The sequence below is a fragment of the Enoplosus armatus genome, chromosome 23 (assembly GCF_043641665.1).
Source record: "Enoplosus armatus isolate fEnoArm2 chromosome 23, fEnoArm2.hap1, whole genome shotgun sequence".
Classification (NCBI taxonomy): domain Eukaryota; kingdom Metazoa; phylum Chordata; class Actinopteri; order Centrarchiformes; family Enoplosidae; genus Enoplosus; species Enoplosus armatus.
In genome coordinates, this window is record NC_092202.1 from 14874345 (window position 1) to 14885394 (window position 11050).

Sequence of the window (11050 nt, forward strand, 5' to 3'; positions counted from 1 at the left end):
ACATGTTAAGCGGTTAGCTTTAGAGGTAGGTGTATTTGTGAACGAGCTAGGCTAGCTGTTTCCCCCTGCCTCCAGTCTTAAGCTAGGCTAATCTCATCCTGACACCAGCTCTGCGCTTGACACACGGACAGGAGGTCGATACCCGTCTTCTCCTCTCACTCCAAGAAAAGAAGCGAATACGTGCGTTTCCCCAAAATGCTAACTGGAAGTAGCAAAACGTTTGCTTTTCCAGACACTTGGCCAGGAAGTTAAAGGGCCATGTGCAGTGGCAATGGAGCGGTGCCCTTCAGGAGTACCAAGAAACGTAGCAGTGTGCTTGCAAAGGCATGGAAGAAGAAGACTATAAGCTACCTTTGTTAGCTTATACAGCTTATACAGTGTGTTTTGGTGAGTAACACTGAATGTAAACATACCTGTGTTTGTTTACAAGAAAACTCCACAGGGCACCTTTAACCTCGTGAACTTGCCTGAAGAGGTGTGGGGGGGGGCTTCGGGTAGTAACAGCAAGTCAGAGTCTGTATTTGGTAGAACCACACTGGAGTAATGTTCATTTTTTGCTGTGAGGCTTTCAAGTCCAACATACGGCGGTTTCCTTCCTGTGCAAGCCTTGGTTATTCTGGCTCCAGTGACAGCTATGAATTCACTTTGATGGTTAAAGTAAAAAAAAAAAAAAAAAAAAAAAAAAGTAGGAATCCACAAGACTGTACTTGTCATCTAACCTGAATCTGAAGAACTAGTTCTAAAGTGCTCAGAAGTGGGGACGTAAAGTACAAGCAGTGCATTTCCAACAGCAAAGGGTGTGGAAACAAAAGTTGTTGCTCCCTTCTTTATGTTTCGCGTGTTCTCGGTGGATTCGGTTTCCTCGAGGCTCTTTGCCTCCTGCCATTACCCTAGGATGGAGGAATCTTCCCACGAGGATTAATAAAACGTCCCTCGCGGTTGATTTTCCCAGCGCTGTTGAAACGTACCAACAAACATTCAGACATCATTTCGCAGCTACATGCAAAGTCCATGAATGAACAACACTATAAAGTAAACTAATTATGTTAAAACACAAATAGTTACATTCAAATGTGGTTATTATGTCTTAACCCCCCCCCCAGTTCAAACAGAAGGCTCTGTTATGTTGAAGATTCCTACACATCGATCCAAAACGTAGTCAATCAATCATAAAATAAAGGTGTGCGTCAATGCAGCCAACACGCTCAAAGGACTTCATGGACTTCATATAATGTTTTTGTTTCCTCAGTGTTAAAATGGCCACACGTACATATTAAAGCCCCTGTAAGTAGAATTTGAAATGTTTACCTTTGGCGACACCCAGTGGTAGAATCAAAAAAGACACAACAGCCACGGCACCCAAGGAGAACTCTTTTAATTTAGTTTGATTTTTTTTTGTTTTCTAAATACAGCAGAACCCCCGTACCCTGTGACGCCCCAGGAGCAGCAGCAACAACTCCTCAGTCTATCTCCGCGCTCAGAGGAGGGCGAAGCCCCCCAGCCCCAAGAGGAGGAGGAGGTGGAGGAGCAGGACCTCCCAGGGCCGCCGGCACGGATCCTGGAACGCTACCTGAACGACTCGCTGCACGCCTGGCTCCGGCAGGAGTTCCTGATGAAGTACGAAGCGGAGGCCGGCCGCCTGCTTTGCATGGTGTGTGGAGGAGAGCTGCCCTCGCTTCACCTGGACCACATCAAGAGCCACGTGCTGGACACCCACCCCAACTCCTTGGTCTTCAGCTCCGAGGAGAAGCACTGCATCCTGCAGGCCTGGGCTCAGACTCACGGTAAGAATGTGCGGTTGGTATGAAGGTCAAAACTAAGTGGATTTGATCCAAAACATTATGGGTGTGTGACTGTTGGTGGATCTATAGAACTGGATAATGTATAGTTTCAATTCATCATTTCGACGTCTGAAGTGTGTTGATGTCACAAGCACAAATCCACCCGTCCACCAACCCTTTTTATCGCTGCTTATCTGGATCAGTGTTGCCATGGTAGCGGGGTGAGCCGAGCAGCCTGGACATCCCTTCGGCCCTCCTGATCAGAGTCCACGTCTGTCGATTTTAGGAGCTCCGCTGTGTGCTCCACCAGCATCCGACAACATCATCGATAATGATTGAAGGTTTTATCATTCAGCAACAGTCCCCACGGGTCCTCCATGCAGGCACAGTGCCGAAAACCTCGTGGGGCCTGTTGCTGTCAAACGCCACAGATCTTTCACATGTCATGTGTTTTCTGATTCTCTGCCCCACAACAGAGGAGTCAGAAAACTCAATCAAATCAGAGCCCAACACCAAAGAAGGCAGGGTGGACCTCTTTGCTCAGGACGTGGAGGCCATCCGGATCAACACGGACTTGTACCCAGGCGGCGATGGCACTTTAACTCAGGACACTTGTCTTATCGGCGAGGACGGAGGCCTTGGAGCGCCACAACAGGGACCCCAGCCCCTCCGCCAGCCCAAGAAGAGGCGGCTGCGCGGGGGCGACCCGTGGCGGCTCCGCCTCGACTACCTGGTGGCCTACGGGCCTCAGGGCCAGGGCACGTTCTGCATGGTGTGCTCTCAGGTCCTGCGAGAAACCAAGGTCAGCAGCTTCCGCCGCCACATCCAGGAATGTCACCCCGAGACCACAACCCTGAGCCGACAAGAAAGGGAAGCCATGGCTGCCGCCTGGACCAAAGATTATTCCAGTGAAGGCACGGAAATCCAAGATGGTGAGATGCTTTTAGCCGCTTCTGTAAAACAGTGAATTCTCAAATAGTGCCGTCACACTAGAGACAGGGCTTCATTCCTCATTGTCCTTGTTTTAAAAGTGTATACTGTCTTCATTCTTTTATCATCTCCTATAGCTTCTACTTTGCCTTTTTTTCCTACCGGTGTTAAGCTAGTGTCAATAAAACACTGCACATTTCTTTCACACTAAAAGCTTTTTACTTACATTTCCAATTACATTTATTTGGCAGACGTTTTTTTGTCCGAAAAAAATATGATAAGTGCATTATTAAAAAGAAATTAAAGGTCCCATGTTGTAGAAAGTGAGACCTCTATGCCTTGTTTGATTATAAAGCAGCTCTGGGTGCTGTGTAAATACTGGGAAAGCATCAAAACGCTCATTTCAGAATTCTATTCAGACACTGCGCCTTTAAACGAGCCTTCGGGACTTCTGTAAGGTTGTGATGTCACAACTGTACAGTCCCCCGCACTCAGCCACGCCCCCCCCAGCAGGTCATCTGCTCCAGGCACAGCACCACCCACCAAGTAGAGTCTGTCTGAGTTATTGCAGCGCTCTGCTCAGGAACTACTCTTCAGGTTTCTGGAGGTTGTTCAGTTTGTCTAAAACTTGTTTCAGACAAGGGGGGGGGGAACTGGGGGGCTGCAGAAAGGGCCAGAAGGAGAAACATCAGGACTTTTTTCAACTGTGAATCATGCAAAGTTGCTCTAGTGGAGCCCCAGAATAAAAACATAGAGCTGGAAATGAGCAGAATATGGGACCTTTAAGTGATACTATTGTTCAAGAACTCTTGACTTGGCAGCTTTAAGATATAAAAATATGACATATGCAAGGCAGCTTTGTTTGTTGGTAGTCCTTGGCCCAGGAATGTCAAAGTAAGGTGTTTCATTCAGTCCACTTATTGTTTCAGCAGAACTCAACCCGGGCGGAGCTGATGTCCTAAACCCTGCAGGAGAGGCGAATGAGGGCGCTTCCGCTGACGCCGGGACACCCGGCAAAATGGTGAAGAAGGAGGAGGGCGCGGGTGGAGAGAAGGCCACGCCCTCCCGCCACGGCCACTACCCCGGGAAGGACCAGAAGAGGAACTACCAGGTGCGCTGGCGGATGGAGTACCTGATGGATTACGACTGTCGCAGGCACGGCCTCATCTGCATGGTGTGCGGGGCCACGCTGGCCACGCTGAAGGTCAGCACCATCAAGAGGCACATCCAGCAGGTGCACCCGTACTCGCTGGACTACAGCCCGGAGGAGAAGCAGCTGGCCCTGCTGAGCTACAACCAGACCGCCCTGCATTTCATCCACTCCGACGACTGCTTCTCCTCCCAGGACCACGGACACGCCGAGCTGGCCCCCGCCTCAGCACACTTTGAAAGGGCTTCCGTCCGTTGCTCCTCACACGACCCCTGTTCAGAAACAGCCCTCCCCCTTCTTTCTTAATAAGGAAATTCAAGTATTTGTCAAACAGGGTCTTACCTCCTTATTCTCCCCCCCTTGTCCCCTCGAATTTGATCTTGCCAGAGTCCAAATGTCACCAAAACTGTACCGTGCAGGTGCTGAGTAATAACGGACAAAAATGTGAGAATAAGACCCCGGTTGACAAATAGAGGAGGACCTTTTAAGTCTGGATCTGAGAGTACTGCCGTGGCTACCGGCCACAAAAGGAAGTGTCCCAACCTAAAAATGTCACGGCCAGAAAGATGGAAGTCCAGCCACTCATGTGAGACTAAATGGCGTTACCAGTTAGCTCGCCAGAGAGAAAACTAGCCCTGCAAGTAGTCTGCTACCACGTCACCAAGCTTCTAGCGCAGTGGATTTCACTTTTTTTCGCACTTTCTGGTCTGACCAGCCACCAACACCGAAATGGAACTTCAGACATTAAAAGCCCCCTCCGTGAGTGTCTGGACTCCATGCTTGTCGCCATGGGTATGGGCTGTCTACCTAGTTATCTTTCAGGTCCAGGGAAGGAGCCCCGGGGCTGGTTTTCTTGCTCAGGGCCAGAGTCTTAACGCTCTCAGGAAGTCAGACGCCGAGTCTTCAGCGATGCCGCGGTGGATTCGTTTTTCTACGATAACGTGACTGAAGACAACACAGCACTTTTGCCCCCCCCCCCCCCCCCCAAAAAAAATTAATGTACTAAACCCCAGCTTTCCTTCTGTACAGCCAATTGAATGAGACTGTGATTTGATGTTATTGCTGAAGACAATGAATACCAGCGTGCAGCCAGTGCGTTCAGATTTCTCGAGTTCTATTTAATTCCTTGTTTACAGCGGAGGAGAAGGGGCCCTCTTCCTCTTCCTCTTCCTCTCTCTCTCTCTCTCATCCATTATAATGAGATATGTTATCTCTCCGTCAGTCTGCGCCGCCGCACCGACCCGCATCCCTTTCGTCGTCGACGGCTTCATCTTAGCTAAAAAAAAAAAAAACTGCACCAAAAACACAAAAAAACAAACAAAAAAAAAGAATATGTAAATATATGACAAAAACAACAACAATTATTTTTCCTTTATACAAGCACTTTTATGCACCCTGGTTTCTACAAAACCCGTTTGTAATCGTCGTCCGTTTTTTTTTGTTTGTTTTCTTTTTCTACTCCATTCAAGATGTCAGCAACGAGCTCGCTGAACTCTCTGCTTTGAAAAGTTTGCGCCGACTTTTGGCACCTGCGCCGTTTCCTCCCTTCACTGTACAAAGTGTATGCAACAACGACAAAACAAAGAAGTCGAAGAATTAACTTCCGTCCGCCTGCCATAAAATGCCACTTCTTCTTCTTCTTCTTCTTCTTCTTCTTCTTCTTCTTCTTCTTCCTCCTCTTCTTCTTCTTCTTCACCCGGAAAGTGTAACTCAGGGATTCTGTTTCCCCCCCCCCCCCCCCTGCCATTGACAGCCATTTTGATCGGCGATCTCGTAGGAACACGTGGGGCCGTGGCGGTTTTGAGGACGATGCCGGATACCGCGCGTCGGCTTTGGTTGCGTAGGTGATGCTTTAAAATACCGCAGGGCGTTCGGGCCACTGATGTAACAAAGATTTTGAGAATATATTTGTTTCACGTTATGAAAATAATTGTCATAATTGAAGCGGAAAGTCGGATTGTTACAATAAAGTTGTATTGTTTTGGGGGGGGGGGGGTTAATATTATGAGAAAAAGTCATATTTGAAGAAAAAAAACTTAATTTGGAAATAAAATTGTGGTAATAGTGCAAGAAAAAAAGTTGGAATATTTTGAGAATATAGTTGTAAAAAACGGTCATATCATGAAAATGATTGTCATATTTGAAGCGAAAAGTCGGAATGTTACAATTAAGTTGTAATTTTGAGGTGTGTGGGGGGGGGGGGGGGGTTAATATTACGAGAAAAAGTCATATTTGAAGAAAAAAAAAAAGTTGGAATTTGGAAAAAAAAAAAAGTGATAATAGTGCCAGAAAAAAAGTTGGAATATTTTGAGAATATGGTTGGAATTTTGCAAAAATGTCCCCCGTCGTGAAGACATGCACACATTATGATTTCATCCACGAGATCTGAGTTTGAAGCTTTTTGATACAAAAAAGAAAAACAAAAAACGTACCACGCCGCGGTGGTGAAGGACCCTGCTTGCACCCTGAGAGCAGAGAAACGGTGTCACCCTCCTCCTCCTCCTCCTCCTCCTCACTTTGGCTAAGAATAGGCCACCAGCCCCCACCCACCCACCCCCACCGCTCTAAAAGAGTCCCGGCACAGCACTTAAGTATTTAAAATGAAGTAAGTTAGAGTGAAATGAATGGAGACGTTTAAAATGACAGGATGCGTTTGCTTCTGTGTGTGTGTGTGTGTGTGTGTGTGTGTGTGTGTGTTTATACTGCGTGTGGTTTGTCTTCACCCTCGCTCACCTCTCATCTGTACATGGCAGATACGTGACATATGCATTCTCCTCCTCATCACTATCTTTGAATAAACACTCAACACACCGGGACGTTTTGTCTTTTCTGACTCTTGCCTGAAAATGTGTGAAACGCAGAAATTAGATTTCTAACACACATATATATATATATATATATATATATATATATATATATAAAAAAGGCGTATAACGTGTGACTCATGGCTTTTTCTATTGATAGTGCATCAGTAATAAGCCATTGTTAAAAGCAGCCTTTGGGTTGCCAGGTTGTGGCTGGTGCTGCCTGCCCCCCCCCCCACGTTCACTCTTACTTCTTTCCTACGGACCTTTTGGAAAAGTTTCAAATTTCATTTAAACAAGAGACTCACGGTTTAGTCTGTTTGCACCAGTGGGGTGTCCAGACTTTTATTTTTCCACTGGGGAGGCCCAAGTGACAAGGGGCACTGACATGAGGCAGTTTCTGGCACAAATTCACATGTAATTGACCTCCACTCATTTACTGGAGTGCTGCCCAGTCCGATGGCGCCACGCTGGAGCGAAAATGGCCTGGATCCACGCGTGACTCTGCAATATATACATGTTTTCTAAGTGATGGGGTGGGTAAAATGCGAGCCGGTAACTTTGCATTACTAATGTTTGTTGACCATTTGTGGCAATTATCTTGCATTATGACATTATGGCGACGCAAGGGGGGTGGGGGGGTGGGGGGTGAATTTAGCTTTCCGTAACGTAAAACACCAACCAAGGACTTACCGCACCCTGAGCTGAGCCAATGGAAGCCGTGTCTCCCTCCGTGGATAGATAAAGATAAATATTCAAAAGACTTTACCTGATGAACACATTGCAATTTAGAAACCCCCCCCCCCCCCAAAAAAAGTCACTTTGAATTGAAATTAGGCCTTTGAAAACGTGACATATGCGAGACAAACGGAACTGCTGTGAGGAGGTCCCGCCTGGTTTTGTCCTCCAACAGTTCTGATGTTGCCAGCTCGTCTGCAGGGGGTAAAGCCAGGTGCAGCTGGACCACCACCTGTCTGCCCTCTTGACTTCTGTCCTCTTCCTGTTATTGGCTATTTCTGTGTCCCCCCCCCCCCTCAGTTCCCTGTCAGTCCCTCTCTCTCTTTCTGTGTGTCCGGGCGTGGCCTCAATCACCTCCAGCTGTCTCTCATCCTGCTGCACACCTGTTCACCATCCACCGACCAAGACCCACAGTACCTAAACCCTCTCAGTCCACGCCAGATCAAGTGGTAACAGCGCCGCGGCCGGACTTTGTTCCTCTTAAGTTTATGCTTGGAGTTCCTGACTTACCTGTGCCTCGGGGTACAGGTAAGTACCCCCCCCCCCCCGCCACCACCACCACCACCTCCCTCCAGTCCCGCCATCGTCTGGTCCTGCCGTCGCCTCATCTCGCAATCCCAACCTCGTTCATTAAATCTCTGCTTTTTGGAACATTCAACCAAACCAGGTCTCTGCTATATTATTGTATGTTTTTTTTTATTTTTTAAAAAGGGAGTAAAAAGGCATGTATTCTGAGCTACAGTGAGAAGGTAGAATCATAACGTACTCCTCGTGAAGAGTTTTTGTAGTTTTGTGAGTTCGAGGCTCTGGACTTCAACGCGAACACCATTCACTTCCACTGTGCGGCCTCTCACAGGGCACACGTTTCATCTTCTGCCACGTTTCCTATTATGTTGTGTTTGGGGTGGCGATGGTGGATGATGTGCCATGGGTAAAGGTGGAAAAAAAAATGTCAATCAATAAAAAAATTAAAACGCAAGCAACCGTATGCGTCCACGCAAATAGCTAGCCAATGGGCCACGTGGCTTCCGGCCAATCACACTCCCAGGCTGGCAGAGAGGCAAAGGGAGCGCCCAATGAAAAGACACAGGTGACCCCATATTTGGTATAGAAACAGGAGAAGTGCTACTAAGTGAGAGGGGGGGTGGGGGGCTATATGTATTGGACCAATATGGATGCTGGTATCATATAGACATACATGTTTGTTTGACAGGTACTAAAGTCCTTAATATTAATGGTCCTTCTGCTGGTGTGGGGGGTTATTGGCAGTTTATGTCAGGGACTGTGCAACGCTGACATGCTCTAGCAGCTGCCCCTCACGTTTCTCCCTCTTTTGGGCGTTACCGTGGGTCGACCTTTAAGCGCTTTCCCCGCAAGGAGCAAATCCTCCATGTTCTCAGTTTCAGGGACGAGCGTGGTTTTTTTGTTTTTTTGCGCCTCTCCGCTCTTTGAATGCACTTTGGGGTCATTTATTTCTTTATTTTTCCTGCACATACAAGCCAGTCTTCTTGGTGCTCTGGGTTCCCATCTGTAGGGGTTTTTTTTTCTTGGCGGGAAAGAGAGGAAGAGAGGAACATCACCCGGCCGGCTGAAACCATCCTGGTCACTCGTAGCCTCGGACTTCACGGGCGCAGCACCGCTGCTAACTAGGAAACGTCTTCATTCACCATTTACGGCTCCGTGGCTTTGATATGGTGACGTAACGCCACGTAGGCTTTAAAGCGGGGATGTCGAGTCTGCATGTGTTTTAGTATGCCGGCCCTGCTCTAAAATTAGAAGCCGTAATCCCCCCCCCCCTCTCTCCCCACCCAAACACCAGCCTCTCAAGTCAAATCTTCTTATTTTAGATGTTTCATGTGGATGCATTGTTAATCCTCCGTCCGCCCCGCACTGCAGGCCCTCGAGTGCCCCTTTCACCCAGACAGTAAGTCAACAGATCCACCAAGCCAACGGTCCTTTGACATGTTTTTATTAATTTCACTTTGACATCAGTACAGAGACCACATACTTGTTTTTTTTTTTTCTTCCCCCCCCCCTTCAGTTTTCTTCTTTTTTTTTTTTTCTTTTTTTTTTCCTGCAACATCATTTCCCCAAAAGCTTCCAAAAAAACAAAACAAAACAAAAAACTGGAACCAAATTCGTAGCGAATACGACACGGAGCTGATGTTAGTGAACAACGTCTGGATGCCAGTAAAGAGTCAAGAGCAAAACAAACACTCGCCAGAGACAAAAAAAAAAAAAAAAAAAAAAAAGTCAAACACACACCTGCCACACACACTCCCATGACACCCGATGAAAACACAGGGACAAACGGGGGAAAAAAAAAGGGAGGAAAAGCAACATGCTGGCGGGGGGGCAGGATTAAAATATGAATTTTATTCATAGCATATATTACACTCTAAAGAAAGAAAAGCAAACCAGGACTCGGACAAGTGGTGACAGGCAACAGGGGCCTTTCCCGGGACTACAGTTCCACTTAAAGGTGCTGTGCGTATTGGAAAGCTAGTTAGCTTCTGTAGCACAGCTTGAAGGGCTACTGGCTGGACATTAAAAGGGTCAGTTCAGAAAAAACAAAAACAAAAAATAAATTAAAAAAAGTCTTTAATCTAATTACACGCAACACAATGTTTTCTTGTAATTTTGGTCGAATGGACCCTTATGCTATGCTAAAGGCTAGTTATGTAAACACAAATGTGCTCCAGTAAGCTTTCAGGTGAAAAAAACCCCCCGACAACATAGCCTTGCAAAGCTACAATATGCAACTTCTCTACATTGAAATAAATGAACCGGGTGCATAAAAACATCATCGGTCTCTGGGTTCAGGCCCGACCCCCCCCCCGGCCCCTCTCCCTGTCCTGCACCTTTACAGATGCCGGGGGCCGTGACCTGCCCAACGGAGGGGTGGGGGCTAATAGCTAGCATCTCCAACAGAAACGTTGCATATTTTGGCCGAACGAGACACCATGCAAAGGTGGGGGGGGTCAAACCAAGACATCTGTGAGGCGATCACAGTGGGACGACACACAGCGGGCAGGCGGGTGGGGGCATGCATGGGAAGGAATGTTCCGCCAGAGAAAACATTCAGCACACAGGCACATGTCTGAGTAGTAGTAGTAGTAGTAGTAGTAGTTGTTGGTAGTAGTTACTGCATCGGGAGGCAATGAAAAAGATGATCTGCCACTGTCTGCCATTCGGGAATGGGGGGGGGGGGGGCATTTACTCCCAGCAAACTTACTTTGGGGCACAATGACATCAACAGCAACACTAACTAGTCATTTCATTTCCATCTATATAATCATCCCTTAAAAACAAATATGGAGACGTAGCAGTAGCGCTAACATATGACTCTGTGTGTGTGTGTGTGTGTGTGGTTTTTTTTTTCTCCTTTTTTCTTTTTTTTTTTCTTCTTTTAACCGAGTTCAAAAACACCATTGAAACGATCACAAGTAATAATCATATTAAACAGAAAAAGGTTCAGGGTCAAGAATATGATACAGCCTATATAAAAAGGGTGAGAATCGGTTTTCCAGCTTACGCTATGACATGCACTTCATGGCAGTCAAAGAAAAAGAACTAAGTGACAAACAGAGCTTTAGAATAACCACTCCAAAAAAAAACAAAAAAAAAACACAAATGAAACAAAAAAT

The 11050-nt window shown here is 46.9% G+C and overlaps 1 protein-coding gene across 1 annotated transcript in view; it reads left to right on the top strand.

Moving 5' to 3' along the window:
- Positions 1 to 4167, top strand: part of zfta (zinc finger translocation associated) — a 6347-nt gene extending 2180 nt beyond the window's left edge. The window contains exons 3-5 of the mRNA XM_070930255.1: positions 1413 to 1784; positions 2258 to 2713; positions 3644 to 4167. Coding sequence (XP_070786356.1) covers positions 1413 to 1784; positions 2258 to 2713; positions 3644 to 4167 — 1352 coding nt within the window. The remainder of the gene's footprint in view (positions 1 to 1412; positions 1785 to 2257; positions 2714 to 3643) is intronic.
- The last annotated feature ends 6883 nt before the right edge of the window (positions 4168 to 11050 follow it).